The sequence below is a fragment of the Monodelphis domestica genome, chromosome 7 (assembly GCF_027887165.1).
Source record: "Monodelphis domestica isolate mMonDom1 chromosome 7, mMonDom1.pri, whole genome shotgun sequence".
NCBI classification, from domain to species: Eukaryota; Metazoa; Chordata; class Mammalia; order Didelphimorphia; family Didelphidae; genus Monodelphis; species Monodelphis domestica.
In genome coordinates, this window is record NC_077233.1 from 291,249,595 (window position 1) to 291,276,360 (window position 26,766).

Consider the following 26,766-nt stretch of genomic DNA (forward strand, 5'->3'; position numbering starts at 1 on the left):
GGCCCTGCTCAGGAAAGGGGCCGCCCACTGGAGGAGGCGGGCCATGACAGGAGCGGACCGGACACGTGGCTTCTTGCTTGCTACAATACCCAGAAACCCTTTTCTAACTCGGACTCTGTGGCCCAGGAGCCGAGCAAAGCGTGAGCAGCGAGGCAGCGACCACAGGTCTTTCTCGGCTCCCTGGCTCAGACAGGAAGCGGCTAGCGAGGGCTGTTAGTGTGAAAGGGATTGGCGAGCCAGCAAGGACGTGCCGGGTGCAAGAGAACACTCTGGGCCTCCGTTCCGAGTATCAGCCTGGGGGTAAAGCGTTCGCCTTATGCTGGGCTACAAGTGGTGCAGAAGTGCGTTACCTCCTTAGATTTGCCCTTCTCAGCGCATTTGGCTTTCTTATCTTCAGTGACTCTCCAGCGTACCTGAGGGGAGAAAGTGCCAACACAACAGGTTACAACCTTCAGTGAAGCTAGAGGCGACATGGGGCAGGTACCTTCCCCATCTCTGAGCGCCTTCCCCATCTCTGAGCCTTCCCCATCTCTGAGCGCCTTCCCCATCTCTGAGCGCCTTCCCCATCTCTGAGCGCCTTCCCTGATCTCTAACTGCCTTCCCTGATCTCCGAGCGCCTTCCCCGATCTCCGAGCGCCTTCCCCGATCTCCGAGCGCCTTCCCCGATCTCCGAGCGCCTTCCCCGATCTCCGAGCGCCTTCCCCGATCTCTGAGCGCCTTCCCCGATCTCTAACTGCCTTCCCTGATCTCCGAGCGCCTTCCCCGATCTCTGAGCACCTTCTGCCTCCCCTGATCTCCAAGAGCCTTCCCTGATCCCTGAAGCATCCTCAGAGGCCCAGTTCGGGCCTCCCCACGGGCTACCCCGAGGCTGACCCCAGCCACCGACCCCCCCAGATCCCTCTCTCGGGGCTGAACTGAACTTAAACCTTCTGGGTTTTATGCCGTGTTGTAGAAATACGGACAAGCGTCCTCAATTGGAAAGCTCGAAGGGCTCGGAAGGCGAGAGATCAGAGAGACGCCGGCCCAGAACACCCTCGGACCAGCTTGTGCTCATCCCTGCCAGCCCCAATGGCGTAAAGAAGCCAGGACAAGAAGTGCGCCGAGTGAGCGCGGGGGAGTCCCTGACCCAGAGCGGGTAACCAGCCCGTCCCCGAGCCGGTCACAGCTGCTTCTGTGCAGCTCCTGCTGCTGCTTGCCGGAGAGGCTCGGCGAGAGCCAATGAGCAGTAACACATCAATGAAACGGTTTAAGGAACATCTCAGGAGCAGAAACACAGCGACGGCTCTGATCTGGAGAGTTTGCTGGCAGACTGTCATGGCGGCTACGCTGTGCATGGACAGGGCTTGCTGCATCTTCCTGGCGGCTGAGGAGTTCCGCAGTGGCTTCTGGGAGGCAGAGCCTTTTCCACGAGTCCAGGGGCGCAGTTTGAGCCTGGGCCAGGGCGGATGGAGACGACCAGGACACTGTCCTTGCACGTGCCGGGCAGTCAACGCCCCAAAGATGAAGATCACGGCACAAAAAGGGGCTCCCAAGCGGGCCACAAGCTGCCCCCCATGTCACTGATCGGGAATGGAGGGGAACTGGGGAGACCAAGCGCAGCCACCCCGCGACCCAGGACACAGCACACGGGGAAGCAAAGGGAATGGCTGGGCTGGACGGTCTCCGGGGCTTCTTCCTGCAGTTCTCACGTCCAGGACGCCGTCTCTGCAGAGGGGCTCTCAGGGCGCTGAAGGACTTCGGAGGAAGCACCGTCGGTGGGCCAGTGCCCCCCCATGTGACGCTAACCCATCTGGGAACGCCTCGATGGCCTGGTGTGGTGTGTGCTTCTGAGTCCCAGCGACTGGGGCGGCTGCGGCAGCGTCTCTTCACTTGGGAGTTCTGAGCTGCAGGGGCTCCAGCATCAATGGAGGAAGCTCCCAGCAGAGGCCGGAACCCCACTGCCTCCTGCTGGAGGGGCTGGGCTCAGGAGCCACTCTAGCCTGGGTAGCCAGGCAGGTGGTTAGGACTAGGCTCTGGGGGTGAAGTGACTTGCCTACGGGCACAAAGAAAGGAAGTGTTCGAGGCCACATTTGAACTCAGGACCTCCCATGGACAGTCCTTGCTCTCCATCCACTGAGCTACCTAACCACTCCCCAGGGCTATTTTTTTAAGCCTCCTTGTGGCAAGCAGGTTCCGTTCTTCAAGGTTTTAAAAGCCCATTCCGAATATTTATAAAATTATTTTCGTTCTCGAAGTAGATTGAAGCCAACCTTCAGTACAATTAGGCCATATGACGGTCTGGATATGGTGAAAACAAAGAGTTCCTGTTTCCGATGAGCACCTTCTTTCTGGCAGTAGCATTCGTCATTAGGTATAAAACACCATTTCCCAAAAACCCCGACCTTCTGTCTTAGGCTGGGTATTCCCTATTGGTTGTAGGGCAGAAGCATAGTACGGGCTGGACGGCTGGCTGGAGTGGCGGGCCCAGGGTCACACGGCTAGGACATGTCTGAGGCCAGACTTTTAGTCCAGGACCTCCTGTCTCCAGGCCGGACTTCTCTATCCACTGGGCACCCAGCTGCCCCATATGCGTTTTAAAAGGAAGGGATGTAAAATCATTTGGTTGTGAATTCCCAGCGAGCTGCTGCTGTCTGCCTTGGAAGCTCCTTCTTCCTTAACAAAGGGGGGACGTCACCCCCTCACCCTTAAGCACGATCATCATAATGATTCCCATTTGAACTGGGGCAAAACACCCGCACGGGGATCATCAAAAGAGGTGGGCCGGTCGGCAATCGAGTGCTATGGAGTTGGTTCTCTTTGGAGCGCTGACGGCCAGTCACGCCGGAGGGCGGAGAGGAGGCCCCGCCCAGCCCCTCCGCGTGGCTCCTCCCACGGATCTCTCCCCAGGACGGGAGAATCACAGGAGAGCGAACACTTCCAGAGTTCACACCCAGGTCCCACCTGAACCCCCCAAAGACTGCACTCACCGAGTTATACCCAAAGAGAGCCCCACCTGAATGGCCAGCACACAGGCGCACCCCCACTGCTCTAAAGCACGAGCTGCCAATGCCCGCCCCCGATTTGTTATGTTGGTGCTCACCAGAGCCCGAGGGCAGCTTAGGAAGGAGGAAGATGCCCGACTGCGCTCTGCATTAAAGGACCCTCCAGCCCGTGCCTCGCTGTGAAGTGCCGTGTGAGCCCTCTCCTACGTAGTCCTGACTGACTGGGAAAGCTGACCAAGAGCAGCGGTGCTCATCCCGCCGGTCGGGGAAGTGGAGCCCTTGGCTACCCTGCCCAGTCATTGATCCCCATCATATACTTCAGCGTGGTTTAGGATCCCAGAATACCGACTGAGCAGTTATCGATGTGTGACATCCGAGGATCTCAGACGATCACGTGTGCTGAGCACTGACTGTGTGCCAGAAAAGCACGTACTCAGAGAGCTATAGAACACACGCCAAGCCCGAGCCAGAAAGGCTCTGAGCACTGACTGTGTGCCAGAAAAGCACGTACTCACAGAGCTATAGAACACACGCCAAGCCCGAGCCAGAAAGGCTCTGAGCACTGACTGTGTGCCAGAAAAGCACGTACTCACAGAGCTATAGAACACACGCCAATCCCGAGCCAGAAAGGCTCTGAGCACTGAGCGGTCTCCCGTCTCAGCATTACTTGCCCGGACCTCGTCAGAGGGGACCTTTGGCTCTGGGAGACCCTGGCCGGCTTTCAAAGGATGAGAAGCGCTCTTACTGCACTCTTACTGCGCTCTTGCTCCTCACGTCCCTGGGCACACTCTTATGTTCCTGGTGGAATGCAAGTTCCCAGAGGGCAGGTCCTGTTTCCCTCATGTCTTTTCCCTACTCCTTAGCTACTCTTGCCTTGACCAGGAATCGAAACATTCATCCCAAGTACGAGTTGGGTGGGCAGAACATGGAAAGAAGATGCAAATGGCAACTAAACACGTTTGCCTACCTCGTGCTGCTTGTCGGCGATGTTCAGGGAATTCACAGCAAAAATCGCTTCTCTGGCCCCTATGTAGAGGGTGTCGTCCCCGCTGCCTAGCAGCAAAGCTGAGTAGTTGGAGACTCCCGGCTCCTGGAAACGCACCAGATGCACGTCTGCGGCAGAGGAGAGATGCAAACGACAGGACTGTGAGGCCACAGTGAGGACACCCTGGGCACTGGCAGGCGCGCCCTGGAGCGGCTCACGGACTCTCTGCTGTGCAGCCTCAGCCTAACGGGACGCTCTAGGGATGGCAAGAACGATTCTGAATGGATCTCGGGAGGAGAGCACCGGCCGGCGTCTCCCTGGAGCGGCTCACGGACTCTCTGCCGTGCAGCCTAACGGGACGCTCTAGGGACGGCAAGAACGGCTCTGAATGGATCTCGGGAGGAGAGCACCGGCCGGCATCGCCCTGGAGCGGCTCACGGACTCTCTGCCGTGCAGCCTAACGGGACGCTCTAGGGACAGCAAGAACGATTCTGAATGGATCTCAGGAGGAGAGCACCGGCCGGCATCGCCCTGGAGCGGCTCACGGACTCTCTGCCGTGCAGCCTCAGCCTAACGGGACGCTCTAGGGACGGCAAGAACAGCTCTGAATGGGTCTCGGGAGGAGAGCACCGGCCGGCTATTGCGAGAGCCACCGCCATCACGTCTGACTTTCGAGGCCCCTCTGGGGCTCCTCAGCAGGCAGCACAAGGCGCGCCGCTGCCTTCTCTAGATCGCTTTACAGAGGAAGGCACAGCGGCCCTGCTCACGTCTGGGGGAAGATGCAAGCACAGGCAGGAGTCTACACGGTTCCCCGAGTGTGTGATTCGGGAAGGACGTGCAGCGCCTCACTTGTCGACAGGACAGCTAAGAGTAAATGAGCGACAAGCGCGTGAGCTGCCAAGGAGAACAGCCTCCAGGAAGTGAATGAGCTGCTCGTGCAAGCTTCGGTGAACGAGAGGCCATTCTTGCGTCCTGGTACAGAGCACGGATGTGCAATGCCGGCTCTTTCTGACATGCCGATGGCTCCACTGTCAGCCCCGACGGCCCAAAGCCTGAACCTGCCTGGGGTGGTCGCAGGACTTTTCTGCCACTCCTGCTGGAAGATACCAAGTCCTTCGGGGCCCAGTAAATAGTTCTAACGTACACTAAAGGAGATCTCAAGATAAAAAGCAGCCTAAAGTAGGACAATGAAGACTGTTCTTATTCCTAGATTGCACTTTGTTGTTCAAAAATCAAAGTGACGACTACGCAGTCCCATTTACAAGCCGGGGCACAGCTACATTTTTATTCTTTTTTAAACATTGCAATAAATAAGATCTTGTAGAGAAAGAACTCTAGGAACATTCTCATTCCTCTATGTGAACGTTCCTTTTAATAGGAGCTTATCCAGCGTACTATTTCTAAGTGAAATGACGATGATCGGGAACAGGCTTCTAAACGGCGTTCTAGTCGTCATTTCATCGACGAGGAACCCGAAATATGCACAAGACGGACTATGATTCGCTGAAATCAAACATCTACTATCTGGCACATCAAACGACCTGGATAGCTCTCTAGAGGAAGGCCTGAGGTTTAAGTAAACAATTTCTCAAGTGGAAATCGTTATTAAATACAAAAAACCAACAGCAGAAACACGAACTATCTCTGTCCAAAGTTTTATTCTTACCTCTCGGCTCCCACGTGATTCTCGGTATTGGATCCAAAGCAACGGTTGTCCCAAATGACAAAAGCAAGGCGACGAAGAGTCCGTCTAGAGCCATGTTGGGCATCTCCGCAGGGTGGTGGCTGCGGAGCGGCCGCAGGAGCAGAAGTTCATGGGCAGCCAGCGCAGCTCTCCACCTTACTGGGTATTCGGGGATACTGTTGAATGCGATCACAAGGAACTGCAAGTCCGCTCACAAGCGGAGGCGTCTATTTCCCTGAAGAAACGCTCATTTTCCAGCTGGCCAGATGAAGAGGCGCTCCACCCCCGGGGGACTGCTTCAGGGTTATGTTGTCTTTGGAGAACATTCTTCTGCCCCGTCCTGAGAGAAAACAACTGTGGAAGAGCGAACAGGAAAGCGGTTAAAGGGCCGGAATCGTGAAGCAACCCTTTCTGCTCTTCCACTTTTTGGTTGGCTTTCGCACATTTGAGAAATATTCTCTGATGGTTTTCTCCTTGGCAAGGCTATTGTACAAAACCTAGCAGGTCCAGGGGGAGGGCACGTACAGGGTGGGATGCTCAGGCTCCTACCAGTGCTAATCACGGCAAAGAGACCCGGAACACTAGAACCAGAAGGGTGATGGAAAAGGAATTCCTGGTCCAACATAAAGCGTCTCTGCTGTCAGATTCTCAGAGAAGACGATCCAAGGTCTTAATGCCTTCCTGACCCCACTAATTCCATACCTCAGAGTACAGACCCCTAGAAAGAGGCTTATGGGTGATCAAAAAAGGATTTTCTCTAGAAGGTATTAAAGTCAAAAGCTGTGGACATCAATTCAGTTAGTTGTTTCTCTTTGAAATATTCCCTCTTTATTCCCTGAACAACACTGATGTCAGGGGAAAAATAACAATCCTAGTATTGTGTCTGCAACAAGGCAATTTTGGCAAAGGAAGAGAAAATATCAATGGGCTGTTACAGAGAAATAGCAATCGGTACGTTATAAGCTGCAGACACTTTTCACTCAACCAGTGTGTACGCATAACATACAAGAAGACGGGGTAGGCAAATTAGGTCTGTCAAAGACTCCTAAAAGCGGAGTCAGGAAAGACAAAAATTAAATTCACAAAATGTTGAGGGCTGAATCTGTTCCCCATCCCTCTCACTCCGTAATCGAGTGCAACAGGTGCTTCTGTCGTTTCCTCCTCTGTTCTCTCATTCAGCTCACAATTATGCCTTGAGAGTACACTAGCCTCCTGGTATATACTAGACTTTCCACAAGATGCTTCAAAAATGATTAAAAAAAAGTGACAACTGTCACACGATTTATCTCTTTTTAAAATTTTATGTAAACTTTGTGAAGAGGTGGCAGAGGATAAACATTTCTTTGATTATTTTTAATTTTTAACATTTTATTTTCTAATCACACGTCATAAATGTCCACGTTTCTCCAAATTCTAAGGTCCAAATGGTCTCCTTCCTCCATTCCTTTCCCTTTCTGTCATGGGAATCATGAGCAATCTGACATGGACTATACACGGATCATTATGCAAAACATACTTCCGTATTGGCCTCTGTGGTAAGCTAAGACTCATACAAGACCCCCCCCCCCCCCCCGAGTCCTCACGACTGGCCCAGACCACCATGGCTGAGAGCAAGCAGGCCTCTCGCAGTGGATCGTCACAGGGCTGCTGCGGGACGCTCCCGGCCAGCGCCGGCGGGCCCTTCCCACTCACCCTGGGATGGCCGTGCTCCTCCTGTCGTAGAGCACAACGCGCCGTCGCCAGCACGCGCCACACTGGGTTCCGCGATTCCCCCACCGGCTGACATCCCCATTCTGGCCAGGGTTCTGAGCACTTCTGCCCAGCTGAGTGCTCCGTCGGCCCTTTCTGTGACCTCTCAGGAACCAGACCCAGGCCCGGCCCTGCAGGATCGGAGGGCGGCCGGCTGTGCCTTTGGGGCGCGTCCCCACTGCCCCACACGGTTTGTCTCTTACAGCTCACAGCGTCGAAAAGCAGTCGCCAGGCTCACCCTCCCCAAAAGGAATTCCGTGCCCGATGCCATCCCTGCCGGGCGATCCCTCGCAGAGTTTCAAGGCCTCCAAGGAGGGGACGAACCCCTTTCTGGGGCGTTCCGTTTCCCTTTGGGGCAACTCTAACTATGAACGCAGTTCCCCTCACATGAAGACTAACTTTGCTTTGGAGTGTTTCCACCCATGGCTCCTAGTCCTACCCTCTACGGGCTAAACCAAGCAATTTAAATCCGTACTCTAAGACAGTCCTTCAAGCACTTGAGTGGAGCTGTCCTCTTTGGCTCCTGGTCTTCGGGCTAAACATATCTAGTTCCTCTCAACTCATCGTCATGTGACGCAGAAGGCCCTTCGCTCTTTGGGTGGCCCCCATCTGGATTCGCTTCACCTTCTCAGTGCCCAGAAGTGAGCCCGATACTTCAGAGGAGGTTTGAGGAGGGCAGAGCACAAAGACAATCATCTCCTTATTACTGTAAGGTCTGCCTTTCTCAATCAATCCGAGGATACCAGTAGCTTTCATGGCTGTCCCATCAAATGCTGACTCGCTGAGTCTTGCAGTCCACTGAAATCCCAAGATCTTCCTCAGAACCGCAGCTCTCTCCATCTTTGCATCCTCATTTATAACAAAGCACACTAAATTTCATTCTACTTGTTTTAGGCCAATGCTTTAAAGCACTTTACATGGTCTTTGAGGTCTTATCTAAAGGTTGGCACTTCTCTTAAGGGGAACAGAATTGTACTCTGATTATTTCTTGTTGTTTCTTTCTCCTGGGTTGTTGCTTGAGCTGGCATGGAGTTGGTGAAAGGAGGAGTCAGAAAAAGAGACAGGCTGGTTAGAGGGAGAGATAGTTTCAGCCAATGGTGTCAAACTCAAAGAGAAACACGTACTTTCAGGCCACACAATGACCTAGAAACCACAAATAACACTATCTGTGTTGTATTGTATTTTTATTTATTTTCACAAACATTTCATTTTAATCTGGTTTTGACTATACTAGTCCAGATTTGAAGCCTCTACTCTAGATTTAAGATAGATGTGAATCTAAACTCTGTCATCCAAAGCGTGAGCTATTTCCACCAACCGGAATTTCATCTTTGCTTTTATCAAAGTTATTGAAAATAAAAACATTAAATAGTGCAAGGACATGAACAGATTCCTGGAAGATCTCATGGGGACCTCCAACCTTGTGATTCTGAACAACCGTGTAAGACTGGTTATGTCTAAGCCACATCACTTCATCTTCTCCATAAGCATAGCATGTAAACTGTGAATATACAGACATAGGAACAAAGTATTTATCTCACTAAATAGCTCGGCCATCCAGCCAAAAGGGGGAGAAAGGTTAACTTGACAGGATTGGTTCTAGCTGAATTCATGCTGCTTTTTGTACATGGGGAAGGTACAACAGTTGAGTAAGCTGATAGTCTCTCTCTCTGTCTCTCTCTCTGTCTCCCTCCCTCCCCCTCTGTCTCTCTCCCTCTCTTGCTGTCTCTGTGTCTCCCTCTCTCTGTCTCTGTCTCTCTCCCTCTGACTCTGTCTCTCTCCTTCTCTCTCCCTCCCTCTCTCTGTCTCTGTCTCTATATATATACACACACACACATATACATATATGTGTGTATACAAATTATATATGTGACAATCAAAAATATAATTAAAACATTTTTAAATAACATATGAAATACACCATTGGACCATTCTTGAGTTTCCCTAATATTTTGTCCAGATGTTTTAAAACGGATGAAAATGCTTTAGTTAACAACCAGGCTTAAAAAAAACACCAAACCTTAATCTTTCATGAAGACCGAGGACTTAAGAGAGATTAGATAACTACTTTGCTATATAATTAGTGCTGGGTTAATCTACAGATAGCCCCTCATCTAAGCTGAGTGGGTATTAAGAGATTTTATTTGGATGGTACTGAGCTTACTTGGTTTTTCTTTTTGTTTTTTACTTTATCTATTAGAGCAAGGTTTCTTAACCTAGGGTCCATGAATTTTTAAAAAATGCATACACACATGTAAAATGATAATTGTGTTCAAATAGAATTGGTTCACTTTGACATCTTTTGTATTTTATTTGGAGAAGAGGTTCATAGGTTTCACCAGGTTCTCAAAGGGGTACGGAACATAAAAAGGTTCAAAGACTAAAACCAATAAAATGAAAAAGAGTGATAGATTGAATATGAAAACCAAACTCCACAATCTTTTGCTTACAAGAAACTGACCCCCAAAAAGCACAGAATGAAAGCAAGGGACAGAAATAAAATTGACTATGCATCAAATGAATTTTTAAAAGCAGGACTTAAAATCATGCTATCAAACAAAGCAAAAAAAAATGTATAACATCAAAAGATATAAACATTATGCTTAGAGCCACAAAAGAACCAGAAAAACCCCCAGTGCAACACCAACATTAAACTTATGTGCCCCAAACAAGTTGGCATTTAAATTTATAAAGAAAAAAATTAAATGATTACAGACTAATGCAGAAGAAGGGGGAGAATTTAATATACCTTTTGGTTTTGTAAAAACTTAAAAGAAAGATAAACCAATGGGAAAATATAGACTTGAACAAGTCGCTACCAAAGCTAGAGCTAAAAAAACCTTCTACTTCTAGAGTGTTTTCTAAAAGAGAATGCTAAAGAATATATGTATTTCTTAGCACTAGAGGCAATTTTTATAAAAACTGACCAACTATACAGGCACAATAGAAACTAAATTAAAAATTAGAAAAGAAATACATAAAGACTATAGAAACACTAAAACTAAAAGCTGGCTCTATGAAAAGACTACCAAAACTGATAAGTCACTAGCTACTCTGACTAAAGAATTAAGAATATTAGCCAAATAGCAAATGAAAGATGAAATTATAGTAAAACCAAAAATAAAAATAAAAAACATTAAACAAAGCACTTTTTATAAGACTTTTTATGAGAAAAATACATTCTTCAAAGCTGAATAGGGGAAGGATAAAGCACAGAAAGAGATCAACCAAAATTATTAATGAAAATTGAATTTTTTAAAAAAACTTAAAATCTAGTCAAACAAAAAACATCATTCTGATCAAAGCAGAGATGACTGGCAAGATGGAAAGCTGTTCAACATGAGGAAAACAATCAACCTAATAACTATAATTGTATAAAAAATAAAAAAATCCAAAGCAATGATTTCGAAACTTAAACCACGGATAATAAAAACATAAAAAGAAAACTATAGACCAAATTCATTCATTAATATTGGGGTAACAAATCTCAATAAAATGTTAGCAAAGGGATTATAGCAATATATAACAAAGATCATACAGTGAGCCTGGGTGAGATTTATACCAGGAATGCAGGGCTAGTTCAATATATGGAAATCTATAAACCAATCGACTAAATCAATAACAAAAGCAACAAAAATTGGGGGCAGCTCAGTGGATTGAGAGACAGGTCTAGAGACAGGACGTTCCAGGTTCCCATCTGGCCTCAGCCACTTCCCAGCTGTGTGACCCTGGGCAAGTCACTTAACCCCCATGGCCTGGCCCTTACCACTCTTCTGCCTTGGAGCCAATACACAGTATTGGTAAGGGTTTTTAAAAAATCGTATGATTCTATCAATAGATGGAGAAACAGTTTTTGAGGAAATATAAGCCTCATTACTTAGAAAGTAGAGAATTAGGGGTAGTCAAGATGGTGGAGAAAAGGCAGAAGCTCTCCCAAATTTCCCTCCAAAAACATCAAATTTTATGTATATGGCTTAGGGGTATAGACCTGAGATAAGCTGTGTTTAATTTTTTTAAAGTTAAAAAAAAGACATCATTACAGAGTTAGGACCTCAGAAAGTTGTTCATTTAATTTGCACATGACATACGATCATAGTTTCCATTCAAAGACCTTCAGCTATGTACAACCTCCCAAGGCAGCTACGTGCTTTTTGGCTAGCTTCCAAACTCCTGGAGAGGTTCACTCTACGACTTTTTACATCTGTCACAAAAAAGGACCTAAATGGACACACATTTGTATAGCAGCTCTTCTTGTGTCAGAGAACTGGAAATTACGGGGACGTGCATCGTTTGGGAAAGACGAACAAATCGTAGGCAAGGGCTGTGAAGGAACACTACTGTGCCATAAGAGATGGCGAGTGGGGCGCTCTCAGAAAATCCTGCGGTGGGGAAGGTGCTAATTTCTCACATCCTCTGTAGTTTCTTGTGGTAGAACGTTCAGCATTTTCTAGAAAACCAAGTCTGGCCAGATCAGAGATTCCGTTTCTTCTAGACCTTGTTGCTAAGACACGTGTCATCCTCTAGGTTTACACCTATCAATCATCCATAAACTGTGAACATTGAAACTACTTTATAGTGACCTCTTGTATATTCCGGTGGTCCTGTAAGATTACAAACGAGCCTCAAAATTAGTACAGTTTCTATTTCCAGCTTACCTCTGAGTTAGAAATAAAGCTCTGCTTTAGAACACGGTTCGCTTGAAGCCCCGAAGTCATCCAGGACCAATGGATGGAGCCCTCTGAGTGAGCTGCTGTCACAGTAAGGAACTTGGTACAGCCAGAAGGCAGCAATGAGAGCAGGAGGTACCCAGAGAGGCAGGAATGAAGTGGAGAGGGGCAGCTGAGTTATTCAGTGGATGGAGAGCCAGACCTAGAGATGGGAGGTCCTGGGTTCCAATCTGGCCTCAGACACTTCCTCGCTGTGTGACCTTGGACAAGTCCCTTCACCCCCATGCCCTAGCTCTGACCACTCTTCTGCCAATACACAGTATTGACTCTAAGATGGAAGATAAGGGTTTAAAAAATTAAGTGGAGAGAAGTAATATTCAAAGAGAAGTAGAGAGAAGCCTGAAGAAAATGCCACAGATTTCTCCCATTTGGTAAGGGAGATAGGATAAAAGGGAGATAGCAGGAATAGAAAGTAGACATTTCTCCCCTAAAAACTGTCTCTGGAGAGTGCTCACTTGCTTTGCCAGCACCCAGACTAAAGAGGATGACTTCTGTCTATAGAGCCGTGGCAATGTACAGGACCACCATAGGAACCCAAGAAGAGCAAGGGTCCCAGAGGCTGGGAGCCGAGCCCATCTCCCCTCCCCCACCTCACATGTAAACCTTAAAATTTCACAGACTTCTGAATGTTAAAAATTTTACTCCACATTGAAGAATCCTCCAATTCCCTACTTGAAATAATTCCCTACCAGATAGTGAGAACTCTACTTGAATGTGAAAACTCCTTGCTATGGGAGGATCTCTACCCCACTCCTACTTAAGACTGCTTTAGGGGAGAAAACTCCTTGCTGTGGGAGGACCTCGATTCCACCCATACTTAAGAATGCTTTAGGGCAGAAAACTCCTTGCTAAACAATGAAAGTACTTGAAACCCATACTTATAAAGGAAAGGAGTTCTTTGAGCCATGCCTGTTTTTGGAATTGATACAATGGGATACTAGGTGCCTATAAAGGTGGGGCAACTTGTAAACTACTTAGACCTAAGAGGTGAAAACTTACTCAGAGGTCTTCTCTTAATGAAATTAGTTGACACAGCAGCATTTTTTTCTGACTTACTAAAGAGATTAATCTACTCAGCTGTGAATTCAAAATGGGCTGTCTTTTGGAAAACATCTACAGGAAGAACTTAGGGGAGGTGACATAGGAGATTTTGCCCTTAAAAATAACAGCTCAGAGAAGAGCTGGGGATCATTCTGAAACATTCAGATGAGAAGGTCATTATGAAACATTCAGATTGAGGAGGACTCATTCTGAAACATTCAGATTGAGGAAGGACTGATTCTGAAACATTCAGATGGAGGAGGGAGCTGGTGAAAGCAGCTGAGATGATGCTGGCCTGGTGTCACTAGAATCTTTGCTTAGACAGACCTTGTGGTGAGTGTTAAAAGACTGACTGACTGATCTCTCTCTCTTAAGACTCAGGTCTAGGCCATATTGGCTTAAGGCCCTTCATACTTATTTCCTTTTCCTCTCTTTTCTTTAATTCCACATTTGTATTAATTAAAAATCTCTATAAAACCCAGTTGACTTGGGTATTTGAATAATTGGGAATATTTCCCTGGCGACCACCTTATATTTGATTTAAAAACCAAGACACTGTAGTGAAACATATTTTCTGCGGTCAGATTTACTCACCCTCTCTTATATCTATCACAATTTATATCTTCCACCATTTTAACTCACTACAATTTATGGGCTTCACTATTTTAAATCTCACACACAGATAAGGAAACTGAGGGCAAAGGCGGTGGGTGCCATGACCATGGTCGCCCCTGTAAGCTCCGGAGGCACGACTCCAGGCCACATCCTTTGTCTATAGCGTTACAACCTGCTTCCACACGTCTGCTATTAAGAAGCTGGTACCCGAGTTTCAGTTCAAAAGGCAACATAAAAGGTTCTATTGAAGCCCAGCTCTCCAAAGACATCTGTTAGCAAGGAAGGAGGGAATGTTGCGTGAAGCAAACAGGCAGAGAAAAACAGCTGACTCTAAACGGCAAGAACAGGAAACACGGCGAGTCTCTGAAGGGCTGCTTCCAAGACCATAGCCTGAGGCCGTGGCACATACAGTGGTCCCTCCCCTAGAGGCCCCTGTGATGGCGGAGAGCCAACAGACGGATGCTCAGGCCCTGAGCCCATCCGCTCCCGGAACACACCACTCAGCACTGTGGTTGTCCACCGCGCACACGTGGTAGGGCGTCCTGCACTTCCACTGTCACCTACAAAATCCCACCAGGCCGGGAAAACTCCACGCCACGGCAGGAGGCTTTTTGAAACCACAATGCAGGGAAGCATGATGCGGCGAGGGACAACGTCGCCCAAGACGATCACCGCCAGGCTGAGGACATCCCGAGTAGGGCAGCGGCCAAGGAGGGATCGTGGTACGCCATTACTTACACACAGAAGCAGACGAGTGCAGCCAAGTTTGGGAGGTTCCCAAAAGACAGCCCCAACTGCAGAAGGCAGCAGAGAATGGCCTTTCCCTAACTGGGTGAACCGTATTGACCTTGGATACAAGGCTAGAATCATCGGCAATGGGGATTGCGGAGACCTTCCCAGTAAGAGCAGGTTAAAATAAAACTGCGCCCATTGTTAGCACTATCACTTGACATAGTTCTAGAAACTGGAACTAAAGAATCAAGAAAAGAAAAAATGATTGAGGGAATGAGCACAGACAAAACAGAAATCAAATTACAGCTATCTGAAGATATAACGCCAGCTCCCGGGCAGTTCTGAGCTGCAGTGGACTAGGCCGACGATCCTTGGCATCGACGCGGTAAATCCCTGGGGGTGGGCGACCACCAAGTTTCCTAAGGAAAGGCAAATCAGCCCACATTGGAAATGGAACAGGTCAAAGCTCCCATGGTGATCAAGAGAGAAAAAGGCCCCTGAGTGGCTCCTCGGCTTCCAGCTTCAGTAAAATGAAGAGATTGTCTTTTTTTCCTCTAACAACCACCACCACCCATATCTTTTGTCTTAGAATTAATACAAAGAATCAGTCCCAAGGCAGAGGAGTGGCAAGGGCTAGGGCACAGGCTAATTGACTTCCCCAGGGTTACACAGGTAGCAGAACCCGAGGCCAAATTTGGACCTGGGACGTCTCATCTCTAGGCCTGGCTCTCTATCAACTGAGCCACCCCGCTGACCTGAGGCTGTCTTTACAAAGATCAAAAAGGGAAGGCAGTGTAGCACCAACTGTATTAAGTTTCACAGACCCTTAAACAACAATTTGTCCTTAATAGTATCATGTCATACAGTAATATCAAGTAATAATAGTATCGTAAAACCCTATTTCCTTTTTGTATGAGGAAACCCATTTGTTAAGTGCATAATAATAAAAAGAAAACATTTAAAAATGGGGGCGAGGGCAGAATTGGTGAAGGCAGATTCGTGGGGTAAAAAAGGGTAAGAACCAGCACCGAATTCTGAACGTGGCCAAGAGGAGCAGGAGAGCGGGTCGCATTCGTTTTGTCCCTTCTTCTGCAGAAAAGGTGGGTGGTCGCTGCTTGTCCTTTACTCTCTAAGCAGACCAGTGACATCACGAGCGTAACGCTTTGATTTGGGAAGGAGCTGGATCAAGGGAAGCCGCTACGCCACGCTGTCCGCTCCGATTCCTCGTCCCCAAGTTGTCAGAGCAAGATGGCTGGTGATGCCGTGCGACGCAGCGGGTGACCGCGGCATCTGCGGAGTCTGCCCGAGCTCCGAGGACGCCACGCGGCCTCGTTTAGCCATCTTTATGGCTGTTCGAACAACCTCTTCTCAGCCTTCCCTTCACGGAGGAAGTCTTCACAGGCTAGGGGGAGACGCGTCTCCGACCCACCAATAGGCTTGAGGCCGCTGGTTACCCTCAGTCTGGTTTCACTCTCCTACCGAGGCTGCTGAGCGTGCTACAGCTCCTTGGCACCACAGGGGTGAGCCGGACTGGACAAGCAGCCATGAAAATGGCTCAGCCAGCTGTCAGACAAAGGCGCGAGCCCCCCCAAGTACTGCACACAGCACAGGAGAGGGTGGGGATGAAGAAGACAGAAGGAGCCCGTATGACAACAAATCAAGAAGCCTAGCTGAGGCTGTCTATGGAAATCAAAGGGAAAGCGGTACGGTTTAGAAAGCAAAGTAAACAATCTGTTATGAACAAAAAAGGCACGTGAAAACACAAAGATGTGCGCACCCTTTAAGTGTGTTATGTCCCAGAAAAGTGAAAGGGACAAAATGGGGGGGGGGAGTTCATGATGAAGAGAGACAAGAGAGAAAACGACTTTACGCTCGAAGGCATTACAAATATTTAACCAATGTCAACAATTAGTGCATAGGTACCAGATGGCACAGCATTTACATACTGAAAGAGAAAATGATAAATTACGAGGTGAAGTGAGCAACTAACCTGTAATAGTCCAGGACCGCAATGTGCCCTTTTCAGATCCAGACATATCTAGGAAAAAAAAGAGAGATAAATTAGAGAGATGGGAAAGATGGGGTAAAATATTTTATTTTATTTTTAAACTTTTACCTTCTATCTTATTATCAAAACTGTGTATTGGTTCCAAGGCAGAAGACTGGTAAAGTTTAAGCAATGAGAGGTTAAGTGATTAGCCCAGGGTCACACAGCTAGTAAGTGTCTAGGCTCAGCTTCGAACTTAGGACCTCCTGTCTTTAAGCCTGGTTTTCAATCAGCTGAGTTACCTCTGTGTATAATATTTTAAAGCTTGATATGATACACTCATGGGGAAACTGATTTTGAGTCAAAAAGAATATACACATTTCTCAGAAAACAAACAAAAACTGCATGTTTCTAGGGCAAAAAAACCTTAGAATTAAATGCAAAAAATTATTAAACAAAATTCTTTACTTTTCAAAATGCCATAAAATTATAATTTATTTTGTTTACTTATAATAGTATAAATATCATTTGAACAAATGATTTAAACCTAGAGTCTAAATAATTTAATCCTAAAGAATGTGAGGGCCATACATCAATTTGTGAAATAGTAGAGACTTTCATAAATGAAAATGGCACTAGTTAGTCTTAAATCTCTAAACATTTTCATCAACAAATAATAAAAATAATTGATGAACCATTGGGGAAGCACTGAAAAAAAGTAAAAAAGAAATCTTTTTAAAGCACACAAATAAAAACAAAATGGAAATTCTTTATATCAAAATTAAAAGATTTTTAAATATTGAATTTATATATAAACTATAAAATTAGTAAAAATGAGAATTTGCTAGGAGTTCCAGGGGTGGAGCCAAGATGGTGGAGTAATCCTTAGCAGCTCTGTGTCACCATGAGAATCCTCCCCAACCAAGATGAAAATATCACCACAAAATGAGCACAGGAGTGAAAGAACCAACAAAGAGACAGTGAAACAGCTTTCAAGAAAAGAAAAACCGAAATGGTAGGCAATAAACACCTGGGGCACTAGGGTGAGAGGAGAGCTGACTCAGCAAGAAGCTGAAGCAAGGAGGGAAGAACAAGTCAAGAGTGAGCCACAACCGCCCTCCCCACATCTGCTGTTCAAGGTTCAGGAACCTATGCCTGAGCCAACATCCAGACCCTGAGACACTGCCTGAGCAAATAGAGGTAAAAGCCAACCATACCCCTTGAAATTTTAAACCTATGGAGAGGTCTGGAATCCTAGCCCAGGGAATTCTAGTCTGGGTTTGGAACAAGGACTTCACACTTTGGGGAGGATGATAGTATCAAGTACTGATCTTTTTGCATAAAGCTCACTGCAGAGCTCCAAGACAGGACAATCAAGGGTGTGCTTGGATCAAGTACACAGTGAGACCAAAAACTTGAGACTAAGCCTGAGGCTAGAATTTTATCAGTCTCTGACCTGATCAATATCAGAGTGAGATCAAAAGCTTATACCTAAGTCTTTAAGCTGTCAGGATCACAAGGGCCAATTGAATTAGCAAGGGGAGGGGAATCTCAGAACCATGAGCCCTCAGTCTATCACATCATTCTCCCAAGCCTATTGTAGCATCCCAAGCATATTCACATCTATGAAATATAGATGACTGTATTATTACTGTGTCTCCAAGCATGAGGCTTTACCGATAAGGTTTGTGAAGGTAACCTTGACCTGATCATGCGACCTATTGCCCAACACAAGTCCATTAACATGTTCGGAGACTTGCCCGGGAAAGCGCGGTTACGTCCTACACGCCCAAAAGGTGTTCCCTCCACTGTACCACCCAATCATGATTGTCTAAGATATGTGATGTAATTGTTACGTGATTAGAGGCATCCCTCTACCTCCTCATCAATAAAAGCAAGGCAACCCCTGGAATTTTCTCTTTTTAGGAAGGTTCTTTACCTAGCTAGGATCACCGCTTCTCTCTCTCTCTTTCTCCTCCAAGTCCTTTCCTTCCCCGAGGCTGTGACCATCTCGGCCTGCATTCTCTATCTTAATCTCCTCAACCACCTTGTATTCCATTATCCTCATTTTCCGCCTTAAGGAAAATCATAGGGGTTGCCTGCCCTATCCAACCACTGATTTGTCGGTGTCTTTCATTTCCACCCTGGTTCTCGGTTCCTACCTCTCCTCGGGTCCCATCACAAAGGTGAGCCCCTTCCCTTGTGGGACCCTGCTGGTCAGGGAAGTCCATTAAGGAAAACCCCACACCTATCTATATTAAATAGGAAAAATGAGCAAGCAACAAAAAAATCACCTAAATAAAGAATTTTTATAAAGACAAAGAGGGGGACAGTGAAAGCAAAGGAAACACATTCAAAGTCCAAAAGAAAAATATAGATTGGACCCAGATTGTGGAAGAACTCAAAAAGAACTTCAAAAAAACAATTAAGAGAGGCAGAAAAAAAAGTGGGAAAGAGAAATAAAAGTGATGCAAGGAGAAAGGAAAGTGATACAAGGAGAAAGGAAAGTGATGAAAGAAGAAATGAGTCAACTAAAAAAGGAGACCCAAAAACTGACAGAGGAAAATCATGCCTTAAAAATCAAAATTGAGCATCTAGAAACTAATGATTTTGTAAGAAATCAAGTGTAAGGAAGGGTGCAAGAGGGAGAGATGGAATTTTACAAGAGGAGCTTGAGTGACAACTATGTCAATTGGAAAGCAAGGCATCCTGGGAGAGGAGGAGAGACCAGGGATAGATCTGTATGAAATTCTTGGCTTTTTGAGCTGAAACCTCAAACTAGCAGGACTTGATTTCCTCACCAAGAGCTATAAGGAGACTTAGCTGTTCAATGTTCAAAGTTTCTTCTAACAATAGCACCAGTCTGATACCTCAAGGAACATCACAAAAGAGGATCCCAAGTGAGGGAGTTGTGAATTAATTCACTGTTAAGGAGAGCCCAGCTCCCCCCTTGTAGCCCTATTGTACCTGTTCTGTCATTTCTTAGGCTAAATTTGTAATAGATAGTTTGGGAAAATTTAGTTGGGTTCAGGATGGTGAAACTCAGGCTGGTTATACAGCTACCTGAGTGAGAGATCGTGGTTAGGAAATAAATTAGGGACATCAAGTCCCTCTTTCCATCTCCCCTACTTGCCTTTTTTTCAAGTCATTAACCTTTGTTTCACAGTCAGATTTTCTATCAAGTGATTTAGTGTGAGAACTTTTGAAAGGTATCTGAAACCACCTTTAACAGGGAGCAATCAAAACTCTCCCCCACTGAGGTAAGGTCACTGGGGAGGCTTGTCTCTAGATCCTCTCCATGCAAGGGAATCTGATATGAAAAATCTCTCATCAACTCTCTATCTCCCTGTCACATCAGGGAGTCCCTGACCTGTACAGAATCTCAGCAACCTCACTCAGGGGAGGCAAAAGGAGAGTAGGAGCCAACTCATCTACAAAGTCCCTTTTGAACCCCATTAAAGTATCATCAAAATACAGTGAGGAAGTACCTTTACTACACAAGAAACAATAAAGGAATGAAAAAATAGAAGAAAACATGAAATATCTTATTGCAAAAACAACTGACCTAGAAAATAGATCTAGGAGAGAAACTTTGAGAATTATTGAACTACCTGAAATCCATGATCAAGAAAAAAACATGAATACCATATTACAAGAAATTATCAAAGATAACTGACTAGAGACCCTCAAACAAGAAAATAAAATTGAAATTCAAAGAATGCACAATCAACTCCAGAAAGAAATCCTCTAATGACAACTTCAAGGAATATAATAGTAAAATTCAAGAGCCATGAAGCCAAGAAAAATACTTCAAGCAGTCAGAAAGAAAACATTCAAATACCATGGAGCTACAATCAGGATCACACAGGACATCTACATTAAAGGATCAAAAGACATGGAACACAATATTCAGGAAACATAAGCTCTGGGTTTAACAATCCAGCAAAACTGGGAAAAAATGGACATTCAATAAGATAGATGATTTCCAATCAGTCCTGAGGAATAAGCCAGACCTAAACAAACTGAAGTCCAAACACAAGACACAAGAGAAGCCCAAAAAGATAAATAAGAAGGAGAATTTTTAAGGGACTCATTAAACTCAAATTTTTTATGTCTACATGGAAAGAGGATTTCTGCAATTCTCAAAAATTACACTTAGTAGAGAAGAAGCAAGGAATTTACTCAGAAATGAGGGTGGAGAAGTAATCTAATTATGATATGATGTATATGATGATATATGATGATATGATGTATATGTAAATGTGATGATATGGAACAATATGTACGTGTGATACAATATGCATGCATATGAATGATATGTAAAAAATCAATGAAGGGCTGAGAGGGTTGCACTGAGAGAAAAGGGAAGGGAGAGATAGACGGGGTAAATCATATAAAGAGGCATGAAAAATCATTCTAGAAAGGGTAGGATAAGGGTGATGAGCAATGATTAAACTTTACTCTCATCGTAAAGGGCTCAGAGAGGGTGAAACAAGAATATTAAGTAGGGTATGAACTCTCTATATTAACCCACAGAGAAGTAGAAGGGGAATAAGACAAGGGAAGAGGGAGGTAATTGGAAGGAGGAGGATGTAGGCGGGTGACAAAAAGCAAAATACTGCTGAGGAGAAACAGAGACAAAGGGAATAGAACAAGAATTAAAGAGCCCTCTGTGATAAGATGGGATTTTGGTTTTAGCAGTCACTAGTGGATACAGTAAGTATTGTAATTGTTATTTCTGTAATTGTTTTGGAAGGAAAAAATCCTCTTTGAAACACACCAAGAAATAAATGCCTTGCAACACCCCCCAAAAATGATGGAGGGCAATAAACAGTTAGTAATCGTAATGCTGAATGTGAATGGGATGAACTCACCCATTAAATGGAAGCGTATAGCAAAGTTGATTTAAAAACAAAATCCTATAATATGTTGTCTACAAGAAACACATTTGAGGCAGGGTGACACACACATTCAAGGTAAAAGGCTGGAGCAGAATTTATTATGCATCATCTAAAGTAAAAATAGCAGGAGTAACAATCATGATATCAGACAAAGCTAAAGTAGAAATTTGTCTGATTAAAAAAGATTAGGAAATGTAATTATTATTAGAAAATAAGTATCATTTTATTAGTTTAGGGATGAGAAGCAAAGTGGCTGCTTGAGAAAGAGCTGGAGTTTGAAGCAGAGCTGAGAGAGGGTTAATTTCAATTGCTGACAGTTATAACGGTTTTTCTCTGTCAATTACTGTCTCTGGCAGCTGGCAGAGACACTCTCAGAGACTCTCTCAGGGCTGGAGGAGGGAACCTTTGCCTCTCTCTGCCTGAGGGAAAGAGCTGAAGGAGCTCAGAGTTCTCCTTTCCCAACTTGGGAAACACTATTGACTATCTATTGTGGTTTTTATAGATTGTTTAACTCTGAGAAGACCAAAGAAAAACCTGGTCTTTGGTTGGGACTCTGAGTCTGTTAAGACTCAAAGTCCTAACTTGATTCTTGTTGAGACTCAACCAGCTAGCCTTTGCTATTTTGTAATTTGAAGGCAAAGTTGAGATTTATAAGGATAACAGTGGAGTTTTTATTTAGATAGTATAAATTTGGGTTAGTCAGATCAGGGAGGAGCAGTGTAGCTTGTGAAACACAGGAGAAGTGGTTCCTTGGGGAACCTGGGAGTTTATTTGGGTGGATTTATAATCCCTTAGAATTTAAATCCTTTTTTATGCTTATATATTTCAAGAAATATTTTATTTTTATAATAAGAGTCTCTTTAGCATCCTTGTGCCTGGCCATGAAGGGAAGTTCACATTTGAGCTTCACTTCATCACTAGGGATATACTTTTGATTACCTCTATCAAAAGTATCCAAACAGTTTTGAACCTGATTGGTGAGTTATCCTAAATATTTTTTTAATACCTCGCCAATTTTTTACAAAAGGAAATTACATTCTATTAAAGGATACTATAAATAACGAATATTATTACTAAACATTTATGCACCAAATTGCATAGCATATATATTTCTAAAGGAAAAATTAAAGGAGTTCAAGAAGGAAATAGATAGTAAGACCATATTAGTAGGGGACCTCAACCTTCCCTTTTCAGAACTAGATAAATTGAACTGAACAAAAAATAAGAAAGGAGTAAGGATAGTGAATGAAATGCTAAAAAAATTAGAGTGAATAGATATGTGGAAAAAACTGAATAGGAATCAAAAGGAATATAACTTCTTCTCAGCAGTACATGCTATAATCACAAAGATCAACCATGCACTAGGGTATAGAAATATTGCAAACAAATGCAGAAACACAGAAATAATAAATACAACTTTTTCAGATCATAAAGCAATAAAAATCATACTTAACAAGGGTCCATGGAAAGAGAAATTTAAAATTAATTGGAAACTAAATAATCTAATTTTTCAAAACTGGTGAGTCAAAAAAGAAAACAATTATGGACTTTATTAAAGAGAATGACAATGAGGAGACATCATAACAAAACCTATGGATATAGCCAAAACAGTACTCAGGGGAAAATTTTTATCTCTGAATGCATATATAAATAAATTAGAGACGGAAGAAGTGAATGATTTGAGCATACAAATTAAAAAACTAGAAAAAGAACAAATTAAAAGTCTCCAGATAAAATTTAAATTGGAAATCCTAAAAATTAAAGGAGAAATTAATCAAATTGACAGTAAAAAAAAACCTATTAAACTAATAAATAAGACTAGGAGCTGGTACTTTGAAAAAACAAGTAAAATAGAAAAAGTACTGGTTAATTTAACTTAAAAAAAGAAAGAAGAAAATCAAATTAACAGTATCAAAGATGAAAAGGGTGATCTGACATCCAATGAAGAGAAAATTAAGGTAATTATTAAGAATTACTTTGCCCAATTATGTGGAAATACATATGACAATCTAGGTGAAGTGGATGAATATTTTTAAAAATATAAATTGATTACACTAACAAAAAAGGAAATAGAATACTTAAATAATCCTGTCTCAGAAAAAGAAATTGAACAAGCCATCAAAGAACTTCCTAAGAAAAAAACCCCAAGGTCAGATGGAATCACAAGTGAATTCTATCAAACATTTAAAGAAAAACCAGTGCTATACAAATTATTTGACAAAATAAGCAAAGAAGGATTCTTACCAAATTCTTTTAATGACACCAATATGGTATTGATTCCAAAGCCAGGCAAACCAGAAACAGAGAAAAAAAACTACAGACCCATCTTCTTAATGAACATAGATGCAATAATCTTAAATAAAACACTAGCAAAAAATATAGCAAGTTATCACAAGGATTATACACTATGACCAGGTGGGATTTATACAGGAATGCAAGGATGGTTTAATACTAGGAAAACCATCCACATAATTGACCATAACAATAGTGAAACTGAGATCACATGACTATCTCAATAGATTCAGAAAAAGCCTTTGACATAATTCAAACCTCATTCCCACTGAAAACAGTAGAAAGTACAGGAATAGAAGGACCATTCCTCAAAATAATAAACAGTATATATTTAGAACCATCAGCAAATATCTGCAATGGGAACAAGTTAGATTGTTGTTGGTTATCTCTCGAACCGAGGATGACCTTCATGAAATCCATAAACTTTGTCACTGATCAGAAAGAGGCCTTGAGTCTGTCTAAATCTGTCTGTGACCCTCCTGATCCCAACCTCATTCCTCTTTTCCCATCCCGCGACCCACAAATAATTTGTCAAGTTGGACTCGCCACAGGAGTTAGAGAGAAACTTCACTTAAAATCATCCTGGACAATATATTTAGGAATATATCTACCAAGAGAAATACAAGAATAGCACTACATAACACTTTTCACACAACTAAAAGTGGATCTAAATACGTGGAAAATATTAATTTCTCATGGGTAGGAAGGGCTAACCTAATAAAAATGACACTCTTACCCAAGTTAATCTACTTATTCAGTGCAATATCTATCAAACTACTATAAGAGAGAAAACTTACACTGAATCTGCCAGAGGAACAAGACAAGTGGGGGAAAGGGCAAAAGGAACAGAGAATTCCAGAGAAAGAACAGAAGAGCTGAGAAGATCCTAGCAGTTGACTTCACTTCTCTTTGGGAAGCCCTTCAGAAAGGTTGCTCTGAAAGAACCTCTGAGCCCTGGTCATCCTTCTGTGAATCTAGACCCCTTGAATCCAACGGAAGACAAAAAGAGTGGAGAGGACTTTTGATATAAAGCGATCCACCTCAAGAAGATTTCCTCTCCATCCCTCCAAAGCCGTTCTTGAACTTCAAATCATAACTAGGGCAGTTAGAAGTCAGGACAGCTCTCACAATTGATCCCAGAGGGTCGAGCAGGCAAAGCCTGATCCTATAGGATTTGGGGAGAAGGTTCAATTGTTAGATTTTAGGGACTTCCTATTTGCCACTTTCCCAATACCTTATCCCTCAATCTCACCTTACCCTGTATGTGTTCCTCAAAATAAATAGCCTTTTTTTTTTACTTTTTAAAAATTTTATTTGGTCAATTACAAATATTATGCCTTGGTAACAAAAATCATATTCTATTCCTCCATCTCCTTTCCTCACCCATCCCGTAGCCGACACACAATTCCACTGTGTATTACATGTGTTCTTGATCAGAACCCATTTCCATGTTGTTAGTGTTTGCATTAGGATGTTCATTTAGAGTCTACATTCCCAGCCATATCCCCTCGACCCATGTATGCAAGCAGTTGTTTTTCTTCTGTGTTTCTACTCCCACAGTTTTTCCACTGAATGTGGATAGTGTTCTTTCTTGTAGATCCCTCCGTGTTGTTCAGGATCACTGCATTGCCACTAATGGAGAAGTCCATTACATTCAATTGTGCTACAGTGTATCAGTCCCTGTGTACAATGTTCTCCTGGTTTTGCTCCTTTCACTCTGCATCAATTCCTGGAGGTCTTTCCAGTTCACATGGAGTTCCTCCACTCTATTATTTCTTTTAGCACAATAGTATTCCATCACCAGCATAGACCACAATTTGTTCAGCCATTCCCCAATTGATGGGCATCCCCTCGTTTTCCAATTTTTGGCCACCACAAAGAGCGCAGCTATGAATATTCTTGTACAAGTCTTTTTCCCCATTATCTCTTTGGGGTACAAACCCAGCAGTGCTATGGCTGGATCAAAGGGCAGACAGTCTTTTATCACCCTTGGGGGATAGTTCCAAATTGCCCTCCAGAATGGGTGGATCCATTCACAACTCCACCAGCAGTGCATTAATGTCCGACTTTGCCACACCCTCTCCAGCATTCATTACTTTACTTTACTGTCATGTTAGCCAATCTGTTCGGTGTGAGATAATACCTCAGAGCTGTTTTGATTTGCATCTCTCTGATTATAAGAGATTTAGAACACTTTTTCATATACTTATTAATAGTTTTGATTTCTTTAATTGAAAATTGCATATTCATGTCCCTTGCTCATTTATCAATTGGGGAATGGCTTGGTTTTTGGTACAATTAATTTAGCTCTTTACAAATTTGAATAATTAGACCTTTGTCAGAGGTTTTTGTTACAAAGATTATTTCCCAATTTGTTACTTTCCTTCTAATTTTGGTTACATTGGTTTTGTTTATACAAAAACTTTTTTAATTTGATGTAATCAAAATTATTGATTTTACATTTTGTGATTTTTTTCTAGCTCTTGCTTGGTTTTAAAATCTTTCCTTTCCCAAAGGTCTGACATATAACTATTCTGTGCTCACTAAATTTGCTTATAATTTCCTTCTTTATATTCAAGTCATTCACCCATTCTGAGTTTATCTTGGTATAGGGTGTGAGGTGTTGATCTAAAACTAATCTCTCCCACACTGCCTTCTAATTTTCCCAGAAATTTTTATCAAATAGTGGATTTTGGTCCCAAAAGCTGGAATCTTTTGGCTTGTCATGACAGTGTTGCTGAGGTCACTTACCTCAAGTGTGTTCCACTGATCCTCCTTTCTGTCTCTTAGCCAGTCCCAAATTGTTTTGATAACCACTGCTTTATAGTATAGTTTGAGATCTGGGACTGCAAGGACTCTTTCCTTCACATTTTTTTTCATCATTTTCCTAGATATCCTTAATCTTCTGTTCTTCCAAATAAGCTTTATTATGGTTTTTTCTAATTCAGTAAAAAAGTTTTTTGGTAGTTCAATGGGTATGGTCCTAAATAAGTAAAAAACTTTGCATAGGATGGTCATTTTTATTATGTTAGCTCTTCCTACCCATGAGCAGTTAATGTTTGTCCAACTGTT

At 43.9% G+C, this 26,766-nt stretch overlaps 1 protein-coding gene across 18 annotated transcripts in view; it reads right to left on the reverse strand.

Moving 5' to 3' along the window:
- SEMA4D (semaphorin 4D) overlaps positions 1 to 26,766 on the reverse strand; it is a 163,642-nt gene that overhangs the window by 59,582 nt on the left and 77,294 nt on the right. For all 18 annotated transcript variants that reach the window (XR_008913401.1, XR_008913400.1, XR_008913399.1 and 15 more), the window contains 4 exons: positions 16,505 to 16,552; positions 5,633 to 6,004; positions 3,949 to 4,094; positions 351 to 413 (listed from right to left, as the gene is read on the reverse strand). Coding sequence is in view for 15 of the 18 variants with exons in the window: in XM_056804525.1 (XP_056660503.1) it covers positions 351 to 413; positions 3,949 to 4,094; positions 5,633 to 5,735 (312 nt within the window). In the remaining 3 variants the exon portion in view is untranslated. The remainder of the gene's footprint in view (positions 1 to 350; positions 414 to 3,948; positions 4,095 to 5,632; positions 6,005 to 16,504; positions 16,553 to 26,766) is intronic.